The sequence below is a fragment of the Acipenser ruthenus genome, chromosome 1, assembly GCF_902713425.1.
Source record: "Acipenser ruthenus chromosome 1, fAciRut3.2 maternal haplotype, whole genome shotgun sequence".
NCBI lineage: Eukaryota > Metazoa > Chordata > Actinopteri > Acipenseriformes > Acipenseridae > Acipenser > Acipenser ruthenus.
Window position 1 is genome coordinate 45,768,554 of NC_081189.1, and position 20,298 is coordinate 45,788,851.

The window sequence follows — 20,298 nt, forward strand, 5'->3', positions numbered from 1 at the left end:
ATCAGCACTAATCTTGGACTACCTTACCTGAGTTAACATTAGGTAGTCCTAGATTCGTGCTAATTGAGGCCTGTGCACCCAGTCATTTAGAGCTACAAATAATTCAAATGCTCTGATTAGACCAATTATTCATTCAATTGAGGGTTCAATTTAGTAATTTATAGCTCAGTAGGAAAAAAAATCAGCAAACACTGGGTCCTCAGGACCAAGATTGGGAAACACTGTTTTATGTAACTTGCTTCCTATATTGGTACATACATGTTAATTATTATGAACTACGTGATTACTGTGTTTATGATGTGGAGGCTGTGTGGTCCAGTGGTTAAAGAAAAGGGCTTGTAACCAGTAATACCCAGTTCAAATCCCACCTCAGCCACTGACTCATTGTGTGACCCTGAGCAAGTCACTTAACCTCCTTGTGCTCTGTCTTTCGGGTGAGACGTAGTTGTAAGTGACTCTGCAGCAGATGCATAGTTCACACACCCTAGTCTCTGTAAGTCGCCTTGGATAAAGGCATCTGCTAAATAAACAAATAATAATGTTGTTATTATATAAACTGTTTTCCTTGTATGTCACCTTGGATAAAGGCCTCTGCCAAATTCATGTTAATAAATTAACATTTGTTGTATGGGAAAGTATTTGAAGTCCATTTAGCATTTGTCACATATTTGCAATTATATTTAGTTTGGTAGTAAATGTATCACATTTGCATTTGTATTAAGCAAATTCGCAAGAACATTGACATTGCCACTGGTCTCATCAATGGGGCAATAGGGAAGCTTCAAGCTGTTTCCTACTATCTGGAAAAAACAAGTATGGTCAAAACCATAACCATCAAATTTAACAATGGAGTCACCCATACCTTTCAACATTTACGCTCAAAGTTTAAAATCATGGACAGAGTCTACATTGTTCGAGAGCAGTTCCCAGTCATTGGTGCTCATGCAATCACCATTCACAAATGCCAGGGTATGACTCTAAAAACAGTTATGATGGATCTTGGTAACTCCATTTTCTCCTATGGACAAAGTTTTTTTGCACTTTCCAGAGTTACTTCCTTAAGCGGTATCCACCTTATCAACTTTGACCGCACCTGCATTTCATGTCAAACTGCAGTTGAAGAGTACCATCGGCTCAGAGGGATTTATTGTCCTAAGTTGATAAGCTTGAAAGAGACAAACACGCACAAGAGACACAAGGTAAAAGATTGTGAGCATTTCATTCACCGAGCCATCATTAATGTTCAGGAACAGCAAAAGCCTCAATCTTCTAAGAGAACACCTGCAGTTACACATCCATTCAGAGGGTTGAGCAACCCCAATTTCACCTCATGCTATGCAAATGCAACATTGCAGTGCCTTCTTCACTTGCAACCTCTGAAGGATTCATTAAAACACAGTCAACAAGAGGCTATCAGGAGCTTTGTTCACAAATATGATCACTTGCAATCCACTGCGTCTCTACTGTGGATATCTGTTACTTCTTAGGAAAACCTTTCAATAGAGGTGAGCAGCAAGATGTTGCTGAGTTTCTCACCAAATTGTCTGAAATTTGTCCTGAAGTATCTCGCATGGTTTCAGTCACAATAAGTCATGACATTCTATGTACTACATGTAACCATTGCTCATCAAACCCAGAGGTGTTGCATGTTTATCATCTACTAGTACCTGCTGGTACAGATTCCATGTGTTTGGAAGAACTCATTTATAGAAATGACAAATGGGCAATGATTCCTGGTAGCAAATGTAGGCAATGCAAAACTTCTCCAATCGTGAAACGTGAACTTATTCAATCAGCAGGGAGACTGATTGCAGTCCAACTTATGCTTTGGGAAACCAAACCAGATGGGACCGTTACAAAGTGACACGATGCTAATTTTACTGCTGTGCAGAAGAGCACAATTACTGGGGACAACAGGAATTACCAATTAGCTTCCATTATCATACACCTAGGACAGGGTGTTACTTCAGGACACTAGGTGTCTGTTCTTGCTGTGGGTGCTACTGGAAAAGGGTGCATGCAAATTATGCACTTACTAAAGTCAATCCATGGCCAAGAAATGCAAACGACATGTATATGGCCTTTTATGAAGACATCTAATGCTTTACAAATGCCTTAGCCTAAGTTCATAACAACTATAAGAATACAATGTTTATACTTTCAATAGTGTCCAAAAGTCCCTTTTACCATTATTTTACTTTCAAATATTTTCTCATTTCTCTTATTACTCTATTGTCTTGTCTGTCTGTCTATTTACTATACACATTCTCGAATATCTTTCCCTCGCTTTATTCATTATTTGATGAAGTGAACAAAGAAGGGATATCTATAACAAAAACAAGTCAATGTAAAAAAAACAAGTTAGAAAAACACAACAGCTGTTTAAAGTGGTGATATCAAACACAAAAGCCCAAGTTAGGAGAAGCAATTGGGGCAACCTTGTCAAGCATCAAGCAAATAGGCACAATTGGAAAGGTGCTGGAGCCCAACATTCACACAAGTGCTTTTAATTGGCTTCTTTTTTTCATTGCTCCATTTTACATTGAAATGCTCTTTGTACAACTTCAAGGGCATTGTGACCATTCCCTTATCAGCTCAAAAGTCACATCTGCAACAAAAAACATTGACAATGCACAACCAAAAAAAAGGGCTCCAACACCCCAGCCCTGGATCTGCAATGCCTGCCCCATCAACTGTCACTTCCCATACACTTACCTTGCATTCTCATTATCCCTTGCACTCGTTGCCATTATTGGTCTTGTTCATCATCTTCATTGTTGGAAATATACTGCTTCATGCTTTTTGAGGTATTCTTGTATGTATGGGCTAAATGTCTGTCCATGTGTGCCCCTCATCTACCTGTGCCTACCTGCATGTTGTCCATGTGTCTTCCCAAAGCATACTTGATGACGCCTCTCCCATTCCCTGTCTGTCTTTCTCTCTGTAGTAGTGCTTGTAAGGATAACCAAGAACACTTCAGTCTGTGCTGAGCACTTTCCTTGGCACATATGTGTCTCAGCATCTTTATACTGGTTACAACCCAGCTAAGCACTTCAAATGTAAAGTGAAGCGATAAAGTGGAGCGATCAAAAAAAGAAGCCAGCACCTTTCCAATTTGCTTGATGCTTGACAAGGTTGCCCCAATTGCTTCTCCTAACTTGGGCTTTTGTGTTCGATATCACCCCTTTAAATGACTGTTGTGTTTTCCGAACTTGTTTTTTTACATTGACAATGTTTTTGTTATAGATATTTATTACAGGAGCAAGTGTTTCAAAAATTATATATGGGTCATATGGTTCCTGATGCTATGACAACCATGTTGTGTAATATTGTATGTTTTTTTTTTTTTTAATTTTTAATGTATTGCGCAACATTATTGTAGTCTAGTAGAAACATAATAATTAGCAAATGATTTTTATCAGCGTTTTTTGTGTTCAAAGTTATGCAAGAATTAACAGAATTTTATTTATTTTTTATTAAAATACTAAAACTAGGTATATTTACTACAAAGCCTCTACTGCACATCAGCACTCTGAAGTAGGATATTAACGCATCTAATGTGCAATGGATTGACGGACGACTTTTTTGGATGACAGATTCTAAATGACGGAACGGATCCAGTGATCAAAGGCGCTTAGCTGGCATCCAAAAAAAAAAAAGGATCGCATTTTGTCCCATTCTGCCCCACACACCCCAGAGGCGAATAGATAGATAGATAGATAGATAGATAGATAGATAGATAGATAGATAGATAGATAGATAGATAGATAGATATAATCGTTTTTAAAATAACTTTATTAACAAATATTATTCACTATTACAAAAACCACACATCGAAAAAAAAATCCATTTACAAATTATAGACAATTTTCACACACATTTACATTGATTTAAAAAAAAAAATACTTTCTCATTTCTCCTTCTCACAATTTAATTACTCACAGGTTCATACATAATTGTCCCTCCTCGATTGTGCACAGCACACCCTCTATTCCCCAAACCATCTGAAACAAATCCAGTTGGTGCACCAGTCTATAACAGGTGAACTCAAGTCTGATTCGAGACCACACCAGCACCACATCCCCAGTCAGCACCACATCCCCCGTCAGCACACCTCTCTCGCGGTTCTTCCAGCTCTTTAATATTGCCAGTTTGGCCTGACCCAAGAGAAAATTAGCCAGCTGCACTCTATGCTTTTTCCCCTTGCAGTACATAACCCCAAATATGAAAATAGTCGGAGAAAAAGTTAATTGCAGACCAGTAAACAGGTCCTTTAAAAAACACAGAAGAGGATGTAACCTTGAACAGTGCAAATAACAATGAAAAATGGTTTCTCTGCTATTGCAGAAAATACTTATCAGAATCCCCTTGTTGGATAATTGTAAGGAACGCGTTAGTGGCCATAACGGTGTGCAACACTCTCCACTGTAAGTCTCCTATTCGCTTCTGCAGTGGTGGCTTATACAAAGCCCTCCAGGCTGGAACAATTGCCTCGTCTACATTTAATTTTTCACGCCAACATGTGTCTGGAAGTTCCTTAATGTTTTAGTGTTTTTATTTTCACACACAGTCTATACAGTTCTTTCTTATCGATTTCACTGAAGTATATTCTGTAACGGTCCCCAAACTGTAAAAGCTTCCCTGGGCTATCCCGACTCTGCACTACAGCTGGTCTAGCCTGTATCTCAAACGCTGGGGCTCTAACTCTAGGCTGACTGTACCTGTAAAGAACTCCTTCAGTACAGCCAGACCCTCTCCTGACAGGGCAGCACGCAGCTGCATTAAAAACACACCGATGAATCTCACGGACCTCACCCCCAACTGATCCGACAGGAACTCAGGGCTTTTCCAAACACGCCTGTCCAAATGTAATAGATGAGCCATCTTACAGACTCCTCTAGACATTAAAAGTTTAATAAAACTATCAGATTCTAAAATTAGACAGGTTAAAGCCTGATTATATACCAATGGTTCCTCCAGTAACCAGTTCCACTTTACTCATATCTCGCTGAACCCTAAACATCCTCCATGCAATCGGTATCTCTTTATAAAACCCAGGTAGAACAGACAGGTTGAGCTTTTCAGTATTTATTAAAAACATCTGTCTATCAAAGTTCAGATTCCCCACTTTATGGGGGAAACTAAAAGCCAGTGCTCTCCAAGGGAGAGACTCAGGGGCAAACAGCAGCCTCTGCAGAGACTGCAGTCTAAACGCTGCAACCCTGCTACACACATCCACCAAGCCCTCTACAGGCAGGTACAGCACACTGTTTAACCCAGTGAATACCATCCCAGAAAAACACTCTGCTAGAAGTCTTTGAATCTTCTTTACCAGCGACGGTGGGGGGTCTACACACTTGAACTCCACAACATTGAAATGACCAGGTTGTTAATAACCAAAACCCTACCCCTAAAGGACAGTTTTGTAATAAGCCAACTCCAGCTCTGCAGCCTTCCTTTAACCTGTTCAATAACCCACTCCAGTTTTCCTTTGCCACCCCCTCTCTTCCTAAAAACACGCCCAGATGTTTAAAAATTAAAAAAGCATTAAAAAAAAGTATTGCTTTTAGCCCAGTTTACTTTTGAGGAAGAAACCCTTTCAAACACACATTGGCAATCTTTTAAGGCACATCCTAAGTGTTTATCACAATCACTGTGATATCATCTGCATAAGCCACCACTTTTACAGGTTCCATAGACACACCTGGAATAGACAAACCAGTTACTAAAGTATGTAATTTGTTCACAAAGGGTTCAATAGAAAGCGAGTATAACATTCCAGACAGGGGGCAGCCCTGACAGATACCTCTCTGCAATGGAAAAGGAGAGCTAAGCACACCATTGACTTGTAATACACTAAAAACATTACTGTAAAGCAACTGAATGTGTCCCTGAAAACTGGGACCAAAGCCAAATGCCTTAACTACTCTGAATAGATATTTATGTTCTACTCTATCAAATGCTTTTTCCTGATCTATGGAAATAAGCCCTGCATTAAAACCAAAGAGCCTGGAAGCTTCTAAAAGATCTCTAACACATCTCTATCAAAAATTGACCTGTTCGACACACAGTAAGTTTGCTCGGGCTGTACAATAGAACTCATTATCAAACACAACCGGATTGACAATGCCTTAGATAGAATCTTGTACTCGGAACAGAGGAGACTCATAGGCCGCCTTTTTTTGGCAGTAATGTCAACACTGCTCGACAGCAACTCAGAGGCAGTTCATTTTCCTTTATGCTTTCCGTAACACGTCAAAACAAATCTCCTCCAATCTGTGGCCAAACAGTTTTATAAAATTCAATGGTTAAGCCATCGATCCCTGGTGCCTTTCCAGTATTCAGCCCAGCCAGAGCCTCAGACAGTTCCTGCAATGTCAGCTCTCCCTCGAGCGTCTCTTTTTTTCTTCTTCTTGGACCTGAGGCAGCCCCTGGAGGAACTGTTGTGCCTCCTCCGAATCATCCACCACCTCCGCCGTGAACAATTCTGAAAAGAAATCCACAGCGCACCTCCGGATTTCCCCAGGCTCATATAAACAGTTGACCCATCGCTGTCTGCAGACAGTGCAGTAGTTTTCATTGTGCAGTTCTCTTTTCAAGTGCAAAAAAAAATTTCATTGGTGCATCGATCTGGGCAAGATTCTAAAATCTTGACCTTACCAGTGCCCCCTGAACCTGTGTGTCCAACAGATCAGCTAATCTTTTTTTCTTTGTTTTCAGGTCCTCAAACAGCCTACTGCTGTAGCCGGACTCCAGCGTCCAGTGATATCTGCTTCCAACTCTTTCATTGCTACACTAGTGCTCTGTGTGATGTTTTTAGTTTATTGTTGACATAACATTTTTATCTGAACTTTGGCCACATCCCACCACTTTCTCACTGAAGAAAAAGCCATTTGTTGTCCTCTCCACCTTTTTCAAAAGAATCTAAAACATTTTAAAAAGTGGGCATCCTGCAGCAACTTGTTATTAAAATGCCAGTAAGAAGAATGAACCTTCACATGTGGAATAACCATTTCTAAAAGAACCATACTGTGGTCTGAGAATCCATTTGGAATAATCTCTGATTTAATAAATAGATTTAAACAGTGATTAAGAACATAGAATTTATCCAGCCTGGCTAAAGAAATACTCCCAGTGCTCCCTTTAACCCATGTGTATTGCCTGATATTACTATGTGTTGACCTCCAGACATCCACAAGATCATTTGCAGTTAGAACCGACATCAGTTCCCTGACTGAATGCGGGTGGGGGTCAGAGCCATTCCTATCAGACTGATAGTCAATAGTGCAATTAAAATCACCTGCTAATAAAACAACCTCTTCCGGCTGACACTGCGATGAGACACTATTCAGAGTCTTAAAAAAATCCACTCTCTCTTGTCCATCATTGGGACCATACACATTAATAAATATAAATGTTTTGTTTTTTACACAAGCTTTTACCTGTAACAATCCTTCCCTGTACCACTTCAGTAGTAGACAAAGAATCAGGTTTGAAATCTGGTGAAAATAACACTGCAACCCCTGCTCTGAAATTAGTTCCATGACTTAAAATGACCTCCCTCTTCCATTCATTAAACCAATCTGCTCAATTATTTATATCAGTGTATGTCTCCTGAAGATAAACACTCACTTTCTTCTGCAATAAATAATCAAAAATAGCTGCCCTCTTTATTGTATCTCTCCCACGACTGACATTTAAAGTACCCAGCTTAATGTTCTGCATGGCTAAGAGAAGGAGAGACAGGAAATTGCACAGGAAATAAAAAACAGATAAATCAGGATAATAAAAATAAATCTTTACTAGTTTAACCATTATTACTTTTTTTAACGAACCTCTAACTTCACTAATAAGATTCTTTAACCTATCTTTTTCTTTCTTTTCAAGCCCCAGTCCCACATCACCTGCTGAGCAGAACTTACAAACAGTGCCAAATCAGGAAAGTGTTCTACCAGACTAATCCCTTTTTCCTTTTATAATTTCTAGAAATTCCTGTATGCTCAGAGCGCTGTACCCTCCTCTAACCTGCTGGCTAACAGAGAACTCATAGCTATATGAGGAGTCTGTGTCACTAGTCCCCGCCACATCACTGTCGCTATTTTCACTCTCAACTGTGCTCACCTCATTCTGAGGTGCTGCACATTTACTAGAACTGGAGTCTTCCACTTCTGACACAACTCCCTCTGCTCTCCCATAACAATCGGTGCTTTTACCTGAGATCATACTGCGTTTCGCTGAACTATCAATGTGTGTTGTTTTTCTTAATCTCTTTCTATTAGGTATTTTAAAGTCTGCATTGTCTATCAATTCTACCTCTATTTCAGTAACCTCCTCTCCCGAAACCACAGTCACTGTCTCCCCCTGCTCACTGACCCGAGTGTTGACATCTACCTCACCCCTCTCCCCAACATTTCCTTTATCTACCTGTTCAGAGCCAACACTCCCTCCCTGTGACAGTCTGGCTCGCAGTGGTGACGTCACGGACCAGGAAGTAGAAACCAAAACAATGGATGGGTGGTTGAAGCTGAGTGCAACGGCACTCAGCGTATTTATTAATAAACAAAACAAAAACAAAAGATTTAACAAAACACCAAACAAAAGGGCACGAGGGCCAAACGAATAAACAAACAAACAAACAAACAAACAAGTAAGTGTCGTGCTGGATAATCCAGCACGTTTTAGCAATTGTTTTTAGATGTTGCTCGCTCTCTCCGCTCCCCGTACTCTCCTCTGTACACTCAACCACGAGTGCAGAGAGCTGCAGGTTTATATACTCTGGCCGAGGGATTAACTAGTAGTTAATTATCTTATTATCCCTCGGCCAGAGTCTGCACGTGTTTGGTAAGGATGCATGACTGTCAGCTAGTTAAATAATCAGTAGCTGATCAGCCATGCATCCTCACAGGGTTTTTAAATATAATAAAAGAGGCAGCGCTTTTATCCGCACCGCAAACAAAAATACAAATAATAATAAATAGGGGCGGGACACTCCGCCACACATGCCCCCCCTTGTGCGCAGCACACATGGCCTTTTCGGCCACCTCCCCCCTTAGTCCCCAAAGTCCCGGTTAGCAGTCCCGGCACAGGAACAGGGGCAGCAACGGACCAAAGGTGGCGGCCACGGTGGGATGTCCTCCTCCCACCCAAACAGCCGTAGCGTTCCAATGGCCCGCCGGCTCCTCTGGCCAAAAAATTTTTGGGGGTGGTCTCCAGACCTGCCCCCCCTTCTTCATGGCCGGCAGTTCCCCTCCGTGGGGCTCCGGCCACCCTTTCTCCTGCAGCGAAATTGCTGCGGGGGGAGCTGGTCTCCTGACCTCCCCCCCCTTTTCCATGGCCGGCAGATCCCCTTCATGGGGCTCCAGCCATAGTATTTCCTGCCGCGAAAGTGCGGCTGGGGAAGCTGGTCTCCTGACCTCCCCCCCCTTTTCCGTGGCCGGCAGCTCCCCTTCATGGGGCTCCAGCCACAGTATTTCCTGCCGCGAAAGTGCGGCTGGGGGAGCTGGTCTCCTGACCTCCCCCCCCCTTTTCCGTGGCCGATAGCTCCCCTTCATGGGGCTCCAGCCACAGTATTTCCTGCCGCATGGCAGGACTGGTAGCAACCCCAGGCAAAACAGGACCCTTGGGAGGCGAAGGTAGCAGCTGTAGACCTTCGGCAGGCAATGGCAGCAGCAGCGGACCCTCGGGGGGCGACGGCAGCCGCAGCAGACCCTCGGGGGGCGACGGCAGCCGCAGCGGACCCTCGGGAGGCGACGGCAGCAGCCGCAGCGGACCCTCGGGAGGCGACGGCAGCAGCCGCAGCGGACCCTCGGGAGGCGACGGCAGCAGCCGCAGCGGAGAAACAGGCAGCCCCGGGCGATGCGGAGAAACAGGCAGCCCCGGGCGATGCGGAGAAACAGGCAGCCCCGGGCGATGCGGAGAAACAGGCAGCCCCGGGCGATGCGAAGAAACAGGCAGCCCCGGGCGATGCGGAGAAACAGGCATTCTTGGGCGAAGCGAGGCAGGCATCCCTGGGCGAAGCGAGGCAGGCATCCCTGGGCGGTGCGAGGCAGGCATCCTTGGGCGGTGCGAGGCAGGGCAGGAGCAGTCCTTCCCATGACGGTGGATGTGGCACCAGCAGGTATTCACCCTCTGCTGGTGGAGATGGAGATGGAACCAGCAGGTATTCACCCTCTGCTGGTGGAGCTGGGAGCGGCAAGCAGTCCTCCCACGGCGGTTGAGGCGGAACCAGCAGGCATTCACCCTCTGCTGGTGGAGGTGGGAGGGGCAAGCAGTCCTCCCACGCCGGTTGAGGCAGAACCAGCAGGTATTCACCCTCTGCTGGTGGAGGAGGGAGGGGCAAGCAGTCCTCCCACGGCGGCCGAGGCGGAACTAGCAGGCATTCACCCTCTGCTCCCGGCGGTGGTGGAGACAGAGGCAGCTCCCGCTGCTCTGCTCCCGGCGGTGGTGGAGACAGAGGCAGCTCCCGCTGCTCTGCTCCCGGCGGTGGTGGAGACAGAGGCAGCTCTCGCTGCTCTGCTCCTGGTGGTGGTGGCGAGGGCTCCCCTCCTCTGGGCGATGGGTGCACGGGCTCCCCCCCTCTGGGCGATGGGTGCACGGGCTCCCCCCCTCTGGGCGATGGGTGCACGGGCTCCCCCCCTCTGGGCGATGGGTGCACGGGCTCCCCCCCTCTGGGCGATGGGTGCACGGGCTCCCCCCTTCCGGGCGCTGGGTGCTCGGGCTCCCCCCTTCCGGGCGCTGGGTGCTCGGGCTCCCCCCTTCCGGGCGCTGGGTGCTCGGGCTCCCCCCTTCCGGGCGCTGGGTGCTCAGGCTCCCCCCTTCTGGGCGCTGGGTGCTCAGGCTCCCCCCTTCTGGGCGCTGTAGCCTGTTGCTTCGCCTTCTTGGCACCGCCCCTCCTTCCCTTCTTCGGGACCAGCAGTTCCACCTCCTGCCATGGAGGGGGTTGGTCTGGTGGTTTGTGCCCGACCTTGCCGACAGCAAAGCACCACTCCTCCCCTTTGAGGCAGGTGAGGCAGGTTTCCTGATCCACCTGCGGCGATGTTATGGCCTTCAGGTGGATCCACTCCTCCACAATCTCCACCTCACCTCGATCAAAGGCCTGCACAAAGAGGGGGTCTTCATATGGGCACACCTCAGGGAGGTGCCCATACTCCAGGCAGGCGAGGCACCATGTAGCCCCTCCTTCCTTTAACTCCCTCTGATGCGCATGCCACCTCTCCATGTAGGCATCCACTTTATCCATTTTTTTTTTTTTTCAAACACAAAAAAACATTATTTGAAAAAGAACAAAAAAAAACGTCCTTTCCTTTCCTGGTCCGGCTGTTGGAGGCGTTGTTTGTCCCACGCAGGACACCATATGTGACAGTCTGGCTCGCAGTGGGGAAGTCACGGACCAGGAAGTAGAAACCAAAACAATGGATGGGCGGTTGAAGCTGAGTGCAACGGCACTCAGCGTATTTATTAATAAACAAAACAAAAACAAAAGATTTAACAAAACACCAAACAAAAGGGCATGAGGGCCCAACGAATAAACAAACAAGTAAGTGTCGTGCTGGATAATCCAGCACGTTTTAGCAATTGTTTTTAGATGTTGCTCGCTCTCTCCGCTCCCCGTACTCTCCTCTATACACTCAACCACGAGTGCATAGAGCTGCAGGTTTATATACTCTGGCCGAGGGATTAACTAGTAGTTAATTATCTTATTATCCCTCGGCCAGAGTCTGCACGCGTTTGGTAAGGATGCATGACTGTCAGCTAGTTAAATAATCAGTAGCTGATCAGCCATGCATCCTCACGGGGTTTTTAAATATAATAAAAGACGCAGCGCTTTTATCCGCGCCGCAAACAAAAATACAAATAATAATAAATAGGGGCGGGACACTCCGCCACACTCCCTCACCCTCTGCCTCATTAATCACCACCGTCATGTTAGCATTCGAAGATCCAGCTTTCTGGCTTCCCAGCTCAGCGGTACTTTCATCTGCTTCATGTTAATTCTCTTCAGTGTTATCCTCTGCATGCTTTTCCCCAGATAGTTTACAATTTTTTGCTAAATGCTCTACCCGATTACAAGAAAAACATTGCATTAACTCAGAGGTGGCAAAGACTACATAGTCACTGCCCTCTACCTGAAACCTGAAAGTGATATTTAATTCAATATTGATGTCATTTAGTAACATATACAGCTGTCTCCAAAATGAGACTACATGTTTTAATTCTTGCGCTTTACAGCCCAGTGGAATCATAGTAATCTCCGACATTATTTGACCATGGCGACTCAGCTCTCTGATTAGTACCTCATTCTTGATAAACGGCGGGACATTTGAAATAGTAACTTTTTTCGCCGGAACAGCGAGAGGCAAAACAGAAACCAAAACATCATTAATTACTAAACCCTCCTGAACAGCTGTCTGAACTAAATCTTCACTGTTCAGAAAAACAACCACTGCCTTATTCATTCGAGAAGCCGATTTTATATTTTTACACCCTACTACTTTTCCAAGCTCAATTACATATTTCTCAACACTGACAATAGCATCATCTATGATTTTAATGCCGTTCCTGCGTGTAATATTGTCAAAACCAGAGCCGTGCCCTCTCGGGACTCCCCCTCCCGTGGACATAAGGCCGTCTCTATTTAGCCAAAAATGTTTTGATCAGCTGTAACAGTCAAACAAACCAACCATAGAAAGAAAGAAAAAAAAGACTGGGGACAAAAACCCCTTACTCAGAAATCCACTGACTCCCAGCATGCACAGCGACAGACAGCACCAACAGAGATAGATAGATAGATAGATAGACAGACAGACAGAGAGAGATAGATAGAGATAGATAGAACACAGTCACCTTTGCTTGGATTAACCGAATCTTTCTTCAGCCAAGATTTGTATTTCTGTTTCTCCAACACCTGTCACTGAATACACACTTCCCCGGCATTTTAACATAAATTAGGCTGACTGGACCATGATGCTATATTCACAAAACCAGAAAGACTGAGTGAGAGATACTGCTACGCATGACAGTAGTACGAACACAGCGCAATAATAATATAACTCTCATCCAGGTTATAGCCAATACGCAAACAGTATTTTATAGCAGGAGTTGATATTAGATTTACGAAATGTTCTGATCGGAGGGAAAATTTAGGTCACAAAAATCAAGTACGTTCGAAAACATTTCAGTTTTCCACAAAAAAATATATATATCGCCAAAATTCAAGTACTTTCTACAAACAGTACTAATTAAGTACTTTCAAGGTCTTGAATTTGCTACTTTCAAACAAGCACTTTCAAGGTTTAAGGACATGTACAAACCCTGCCTTGATAATATCAATCCGACATACCCCCTGCAAAAAATATTCTACTGAACAAATCCTACCTCTCTGTCCTTACGATCCAGCATGTCTTGTTTTTGCTTATACTTTTGTGATGTTTCTTTGATATCCAAAGCCTGTGAAACAGAAAAAAAGAGCTTCTTTAGAAGCACAGTATTCCTTGCACGTTTTTATCAATGCAGTTCTACTCACAGAAAACTAATATATGGGACAAACCAGCTAAATATTTTAGAATGATAGGTCTGCCCTTATAACAGAATGGTGAACAATGCCTCTCTGGTTTAAAGCTTTGTGGCCTTATCATATCTTGATCAGCCATCAACAGCAAATAGATTCCTTCAGCTGTTGCAGAAACACCAGTAATTTCCACAAGGAATAAACCATTGAAAAAAATCACCATTACACACAAAGAAATATTAAGTAAATTACATATTTCTTATGGGTTGCCCAACTGAAATGTAACATAATACAGTTTCCTAAACTGAAAACACACACTTCTATATAAATACATTTCTGCTGTTAATACAGTTTTTACCTTGTCCTTCATCTTCTTCTCAATGACTTCAATTTGCCTGTCAAAAGCCTGGATTTTGCGTAGCATCGGTGCCTGGTCATCTTTTAACTTTTTCAAATCTTTTTTCACCTGGTCGCGCTCATTCTTCGTACCTTCATACTGCTTCCTAACAGTTTCGTATTCCTGAGTGTAGTGGAAAAGTAGTTTAAAAAGTGTAAGTGAAACACAGCATTACAGCGCAGGAGTGTGCAATTCATATTTGAAGTTCACTTTTAAAAAAAACAAAGATTGCAAAATGACAATACGAGCAGGGGCGAGCAATTATTATTATTACTATTATTATTTGCTTATTTAGCAGACGCCTTTATCCAAGGCGACTTACAGAGACTAGGGTGTGTGAACTATGCATCAGCTGCAGAGTCACTTACAATTACGTCTCACCCGAAAGACGGAGCACAAGGAGGTTAAGTGACTTGCTCAGGGTCACACAATGAGTCAGTAGCGGAGGTGGGATTTGAACCAGGGACCTCCTGGTTATGAGCCCTTTTCTTTAACCACTGGACCACACAGCCTCCAATTCATATCGGTCGATGCCCGGGACAATAAGGTTTACCGTTATACTTCGCCCGTCGGATAAGTACTTCATACAAATGAAAATTAAAAAAAAAAAAAAAAACGTAACTAAACCTCAAAGCAAAATATATACAGAAGACACAAATACATGTTTCCTTTTAATTCACAAACTCTGAAGAATATTTAACATAATAAATTACAAAAACGTTTAAACTATTTTATATGTAACAGTTTAGCAATCTATCTAATTTTTTTTTAAAAAGCTACTTAAAATTGGGTGGTTGGCAGTATGTTTTTAAAGCTAGAGATTGACTGAATTATTTTTAATACAACTTTGAAATGACTCCAGAGCATTGCACTCTTACTAAACTGCTACCTTCTCGGAATTCTGTCTCAACTCTCTGCTGACTACCCTCAGTTTCCCACTGAAACGCCCACAAAAAAAGATTTCTTTATCCAATGGAAACCAAAACATAAACAAGCGTCAGCTGTTCTTCTGGGTAACGTAGTTTAGAAACCAATCCTTTAACCAGGGTTACAAACTAATAATATTGTGGTACAAGTGCAAAGGAAACTTGAAACTTGCTAGTCCTGATGTAAATTTACTAGTCCTTATGTGAAGTGCCTAAATTGGAATCATCAACAACAGTTGGGGTCCCTAAAAATAGGCTTAGATTTTATTTTCCTAAGAAATAAACACTGTTATAAATGTAGATTTAATTTTTTTAATAAAGGCACCCGAGTAAACGCTCCTACAGGTTGACTCCTCCTACCTGTTTGCACCTCTTTACTGAGCGACTATTGGACTGTGTGCTGAGAAACTGACACTGACAGCACCAGACGGGATGACAGAAGAAAATAATTCTCAGCCGTGTCACCTTGCCGACCATGAAGCTCCGCCTGAAATTGACACCGATGACACAAATAAAATGCTTATTTTATTGTTTGTTACGTGTGTTGATGTTTACAAACATCCTAGCTGGCTTGCAGAGTTGGGGTTACATTCTGTGAGTGAATTACTACCTAAAATAATTAATGTACTCACGTACACACGCTGTCTTCACTAAAATCCCAATTTAAAGACAGGATGTTTCACTGTAGCCCTCAGGATGAAATTGTTAGCTAGGTGGCTACATTTTCTTTAAAATTAGCTTCAGCAAGTACAGTAGAATCTGCCAGAACTGACGGATGCTGAATCTACTAGGTTGGATACTAATGACAGCATAACGCATACAAAAGAAAAATTAGGAAAAGCAGATATTTTCAAGAAAGCTGGAAAACCTTGTACAAATGGATTTGAATAGGTGAAGGAACGCCTTCCGGGTTTGTCAGAGCTGCCAGTGAATGTTTTACTTTTTAAATGGTGTAATAATTAACAGCTCCGAGGCCTGTTTCACAAAAGTCCTGCTACTGCGATGTGCTTGCAATGAGGTTGCGAGGACGCAGAGGTCGGCGCTGCGTGCATTTCATAAAGCACTTCGCAAGTGCCGTCGCTTGCGATCACTCTCTTGCGATCTGCGATGAGTGAAATCACTAACTCGGTAATCCATTTTAAGGCACAATGACCGATTAGGTAAGTACATATTGCCTGGGTTGCAAAGGAAAGCTATTTTTTTTTTTTTTTTTTTTTTTTTTTTTTTAAAGAAAAAAAATGGATACAATTATTGAAATGGCTGGTCAAGACAAATCTGTTCTATTCGGCAGGTTTTCTGGAAGTTTAAATCACGAAGAAAAAAAAAGTTGCAGATGATCACTGATGAAGGAAACACTGTTGGGGAGGAGCAAAGAACAGTATTCGAAATAAGAAAGAAATTGATAGATCTAGCGAGCAGAATGGAGAGGAAGAAGGGAGAGGAAAAAGCTTTAAAGTTGATTGAGGAAAACCAAAATACCTCACTGTCGACAGAGATGTGGAGCTGTGCAGAAGTGACTGTTCTTTGAAGTTCTATACATACATAAAAGGAAAGCCCTTCAGCTGTGTAGGAAAAAAAGTAAATGCTGTACAGTAAACGTATTTAAAAGAAAGTTTACTGATCTGTGTTTACTTTTCTTTCTACACAGCTGAAAAGGGGCTTGGCTGAAACGTATGTAGCCAGCTAAGCACACTCGCTACCTTGACATTTTTTCTTTATTAGAGGGCCTGATAATCAAGCTGCATTTAGTCTAATTATTTAAACACGTGGGGCTGGTAATAATAACATGGCGGTGGCTGCTGCAACAAAGTTTTGTTCTTGCTGTGGTGAACTGTAGCAGAGACTAATTGAGGAACGTGCTTTTTGTTACCATGATTTGGGATAAAGGTGTCTGCTAAATAAACAAATATCTAGAAGTGAGAAGGCGGCGCTATTTTTGTCACGAGTTTGGTCCATTTTATTTATTTGCATCACGTTTGTCTGTTATTTAACTTATTTACTGTACACATTGAATTTTGTTTGTATTGTTATTATTATTATTATTATTATTATTATTTATTATTATTATTAGTGTAACGTGCACGGGGTAGGGGGTCAAGGCTGGTAGGTTATGCAATCAGATATGATGACATAAGCCCGATAAGCCAGGCTCTTTTTAACAGCGCTATGCTTCAGAGTGGGAGGTCCTGGGTTCACGTCCCACCTTCACCTGTGGGAAACCCCTGCCTGTGGGAACCGAGGACCGCCACATTATTATTATTATTATTATTATGATGATGTACATAATAATTGCTGCACAGTATTGTCACCAGTTTAAAGCAAGGCAATCTGCCCAATAATGCTATTATCATACTGAAAAATCGGTACTTTTGGTATAGGATTGTATTTAATCAATACACCATGTTTGTTTGGTTTTTTTTTTACCTTGCCTCTGTTACTATTATTTTTCACCCACATAACTTTGGGTTACGCTTTATTAAATAAATATTTTTGCAATTAAACTTTTTGTATATATAAAAAAAAGCATTTTTGTATACTGCAGTTATGCCTCAAATTCAGCCCTATTTATGTAAATGTGTGTGTTATAAGATAGAGACAAGTTCATCTTGTCATCAGAATGCTTTACCTGAGAAATCCGGTCAATAAAAAGTGTACAGTTTCACAGCGAGCTCGTAGTATGAGCTCCATGGTATATCCTGAAACAGGATCTGTGATGAAAATTCCTACTTGTGGCTGCTGTCTGGCAGTCGCAGGTTTCTGGTGAAAATCAGTGATGTTGCAGCCCTGCAAAAGTTTTATGAAACCTATTTCTTATTTGCGAGGTGAGGGGGCAAGTAGATTTCTATGAAGGACAAATAGATTTTTCTAGCACTGTGTCCCTTGGACAAGAAGTTTTTTTGTTTGTGTTTTTAAATTGCGGGACACACACTTAAATTGACTAAAATATATAAAAACACAAAGCCATAAGTATTATTATTATAATTATTATTATTATTATGTATTTCTTAGCAGACACCCTTATCCAGGGCGACTTACAATTGTTACAAGATATCACATTATTTTTACATACAATTACATTTTTTTTTTTTTACACATTTTTACAAACAATTACCCATTTATACAGTTGTTTTTTTTACTGGAGCAATCTAGGTAAAGTACCTTGCTCAAGGGTACAGCAGCAGTGTCCCCAACCGAGGACTGAACCCATGACCCTCCGATAAAGAGTCCAGAGCACTAACCACTACTCCTCACTAATCCCTGGAGATATAAAATATAGTGCAGTTAACCAACTGCATTGCTTAGAACCTGTATATAAAACGTCATATATAGTGCGATTCATAATTCACACAACATTGTTAGAGCATCGCAGAAACTACACTGAATATATGCAAAGCTCAAATGTCTGTGATGCACCGTCTGGCCACCAGAGGGTTGCTTAGGTATAATGAGGCTGGATGCCTACAGTTCCTCAGCACTCACACACAGTGCTGCCAACTGGGTGGCTTTTCATTCCGTTTTGCGGAGTGAATAATGCTAAGTGGGTTGTCTATTTTTGGGCTGTTTTATCAAAACACTGCAGTTTTGTTTTGTTTTTTACATAAAAGAAACAGAGTTTTGACAAATAAGATAGGATCTCTACCATGATTGACACAATAACCCATCAAATCATAATCAGAGTAAGACCACACACAGACACAGCCCCCTCTCCTGTCAGGTATTCACCAATAGGATTGTTCGTTTTTTTTCACTGGAAAATAGAACAAAAGTAGATATTTTGAGTGATTAACAAAGGGCCTTCATATCCACCATGAGAAAGATTAGGTTTTATTATTTAGCAGGCGCCTTTATCCAAAGCGACTTACAGAAATTAAACAAAATATAAAAATACTAAAATTAACTTAAATGTTTCTTTAAATAAAAAAGAAAAAAGGATATGGAGAGAAATAGCACACATATAAAAGCAAATAAAGAATTATAAACATTTAAAATAGACAACTAACTAACTAATAAAATAGCACAAAACAACACAGAAATTGTATAACAGCTCCAAAACAGCCAGTGTCCATGCTGCACATGCTGCCGCTCACACCGGCAGGGAAGATGAATCTGTAGCAATCCTTAATAGGAGGCAGCAGAAAGAGGTGTGTGATGGACGCAGGTGAAAACAAATGGAAAGATGCCGAAATCATGGGAACGGGTAGCAGTATTTAAGGGTGAGAATTTATCTGTTGTTGGATAATGTTGGACAATGAACCACACACGTTCATCTGCTACAACCTTAAAAAGAGTAAGTAGCGGGGTTCTTAAATATAGCGTTACACGTCCCCACATGTTGCTACAACTGTTTAAATAACGTACCTGTAACTTTTCATTGTTAACATCCTGACAACTTTTTACACTTATAACTTTAAAGTCGGTTTCAAAGCTCTTTTCAAAATGTCCGCTCTAGTGCACTGATAGTGTAAGGATTATTGCCCACACTGTCAAACAGGTAACACGACAGTAACAATGATGTGGTACGGAATCTCTCTTCCTGCAGTGATTTAGAGGACAAATCTCAAACCTCAGTGCACTAGAGCGGACATTTTGAAAAGAGATTTGAAACAGACTTTAAAGTTATAAATGTAAAAAGTTGTCAGGATGTTAACAATCAAAATAATAATTACAGGTACGTTATTTAAACAGTTGAACAACACGTGGGGATCTGTAATGCTATATTTTTTGGAAATCCGTCGGCAATTTTTTACCCCCGTTTTTCTGCCCAATTTTGTATGCCCAATTATTATCTGTAACCTCAGCTCACCGCTCGCAACACCCCCCGACGTCCTCCGAAACATGCTCCTGCCAATCCGTCCTTTTTTGCACTGCGGATCCACAGCGAGGCCACCAGACCTATAGTGCCGGAGGACAACACAGATCTGGCGGCTCCTCTGAAGAACCACAGGCGCTAGGGGTCGCTGGTGCGTGGTGAACCGTGGATTCCTCTGCCGACCTAAGCCCTCCCTACCTGGGCGGCGCTCGGCCAATTGTGTGACCCCCCCTTGGAACCGCCTGTCACGGTCAGCTGTGACATAGCCTGGATTCGAACCACTCAGGAACATGCCAGTTGCATCCTGGTTTTAATTTATCTTCTTATTACAATAAAAAATCCTGAAAGTAACTACATTTCAACAGATATTTTTTTAAAACCTCACTTAAACTATTAGTATCAGGCGATACGACCAGATGGACATTTTGACCCAAATGACAGACCAGGTGGACATTTTGACCCGAATGACAGACGGTCAGGTGTCAAGTTTTGTTTTGGCCGTTTCGACAACACGGTCTGTTTGCTGTCTTGGTCTAAATATGCGAGACTGAACTTGCAGTGTGTTAATCTACATTTTGTAAGCAACCATAACTTATTAAAATGTTGCACCATCGTTTGCAGGCAGCTTCTACGTTCTGCACACAGCAAAACCTGTTAA

The 20,298-nt window shown here is 42.4% G+C and overlaps 1 protein-coding gene across 1 annotated transcript in view; it reads right to left on the reverse strand.

Moving 5' to 3' along the window:
- The window catches only part of LOC117421090 (structural maintenance of chromosomes protein 5-like), a 100,169-nt gene that overhangs the window by 68,830 nt on the left and 11,041 nt on the right, over positions 1-20,298 (reverse strand). The window contains exons 7-8 of the mRNA XM_059025726.1: positions 13,866-14,027; positions 13,375-13,446 (exon numbers count right to left, since the gene is read on the reverse strand). Of these exons, the coding sequence (XP_058881709.1) occupies positions 13,375-13,446; positions 13,866-14,027 (234 nt within the window). The remainder of the gene's footprint in view (positions 1-13,374; positions 13,447-13,865; positions 14,028-20,298) is intronic.